The 1852-nt window shown below is 41.4% G+C and overlaps 1 protein-coding gene across 1 annotated transcript; it reads left to right on the top strand.

Annotated features, from left to right (window-relative positions):
• Nucleotides 1-565: 565 nt before the first annotated feature.
• LOC112829708 (olfactory receptor 9G19-like) lies at nt 566-1501 on the top strand. The gene has a single exon (XM_025879430.1). It carries the CDS (start codon nt 566-568, stop codon nt 1499-1501), a length of 936 nt encoding a protein of 311 aa, XP_025735215.1.
• The last annotated feature ends 351 nt before the right edge of the window (nt 1502-1852 follow it).

Below are 1852 nucleotides of genomic sequence, written 5' to 3'. Positions count from 1 at the left end.
CCATCTCTCCTGGACTTTGAACAATTTGTCCATGTGTAGCTGGAAAACAGGAAAGGACTTTTTCCTTTCAGTGTCTAAGTTTGATTAGCTCCTCTACCCATTCATTTTCACCCCACCATCCAGTTTTCTCTTCTTAAAATCTCTAACATTAACTAAAAATATTTCTACATGTATTTGTTTATTTATTATGCAGTCTTCCTTCTAAATAAAGTCTCCATAGAATAAGGGTCAGACCTATTGTCCTCACTGCTGTATCCCAATGCCAAGAGGCACGTGGGGCTCAAGAAATATATTCTTAAAAAATGAATAAGCCCCCAAGAGCACCCAAGATTTCCTATTATTAAATGCATTTCATTGAAATGAATATGTTCACATTCCCATCGCATGCCCTAGTCAGGCAAGATTCCTCTCTGATTGTCCCTTGCCCTAACAACTATAGGCTTGACTGAATCTCACAGGCTTATCACAGAGATTGCTCTCCTACAGTAAGCTTGCTCTCCCATAGTATTGGTTGAGGGAATTAAATTCTTCACTCTTTCACTTGTAGGTGCGGTCTCATTAAACCATGGAGAGAAGCAATCATATCGTGACTGAGTTCATCCTGGTGGGCTTCACAACAGACCCAGTTATGCAGCTGATCCTGTTTGTGGTATTCCTTGGTGTGTACTCTGTGACAGTGGTAGGAAATGCCGCCCTCATAGTGTTGATCTGTAATGACTCCCGGCTGCACACACCCATGTATTTCTTCATTGGGAATCTGTCTTTTCTGGAACTCTGGTATTCCTCTGTCTACACCCCAAAGATCCTCATAACCTGCATCTCTGAAGACAAAAGCATCTCCTTTGTTGGCTGTGTATGTCAGTTCTTCTTCTCAGCTGGGCTGGCATACAGTGAGTGTTACCCATTGACCACCATGGCTTATGACCACTACGCAGCCATTTCCAACCCCCTGCTTTATGGTCAAGCCATGTCAAGGAGATTGTGCATCTGTTTGGTTATATATTCCTATACTGGAGGTTTTGTCAATGCAATAATACTCACCAGCAACACATTCACATTGGATTTTTGTGGTGAAAATGTTATCGACGTCTTTTTCTGTGATGTCCCACCACTGGTGAAGTCGGCATGTGATGTGAAAGAGAGTTACCAGGCTGTGCTGTATTTCCTCCTGGGCTCCAACGTCATCACCCCCACAGTGCTCATCCTCGCCTCCTACCTATTCATCATCGCTGCCATCTTGAGGATCTGCTCTATCCAGGGCCGCCGCAAGGCCTTCTCCACCTGCTCCTCCCACCTGGTCTCAGTCACCTTGTACTATGGCTCCATTCTCTACATCTACTCTCGCCCAAGTTCCAGCTATTCCCTTGAGAGGGATGAAATGGTATCAACATTTTATAGTGTGCTGTTCCCCATGTTGAACCCCATGATCTACAGTCTGAGGAATAAGGATGTGAAAGAAGCCCTGAAAAAACTTGTCTGGTTAACACAACCAGAAGTCTGAATTGACATACATTTCTCAAATCAGTGCTCAGGAAGAATGGACTGCTTCAGAGGAAGCTTGGGAAACTGGCTTTTTTAAACACACTTTTTTTTCTAGTCAAAGAAATCCAGTGAAAAAAGTTTTGTTTATATTAGTTTGATTTGCTTTAGTGATCGGACTATAATCTATATTACAAGTTATTGGTTCAATTTAATAGTAACATCGTTTTAAAAAAGCAGGATTAGGGTTTAATGCAAAATAAAAGAGCATATATATGTATATATTGCTTCTAAGATCCCAAAAGATTAAATTTTACTTTACTATCTCCCCTAAGATTGACCTATTTTTTTCCATACATACCGAGCTTTAAAG

The sequence above is a fragment of the Callorhinus ursinus genome, unplaced genomic scaffold, assembly GCF_003265705.2.
Source record: "Callorhinus ursinus isolate GAN/ISIS: 27379988/994484 unplaced genomic scaffold, GSC_fseal_2.0 scaffold21, whole genome shotgun sequence".
NCBI lineage: Eukaryota > Metazoa > Chordata > Mammalia > Carnivora > Otariidae > Callorhinus > Callorhinus ursinus.
This window is presented reverse-complemented; position numbering and strand designations above follow the sequence as displayed.

Bases quoted from the DNA above. Each gene is read 5' to 3' on its own strand.
- LOC112829708 (XM_025879430.1), top strand. From the start codon at position 566: ATGGAGAGAAGCAATCATATCGTGACTGAGTTCATCCTGGTGGGCTTC.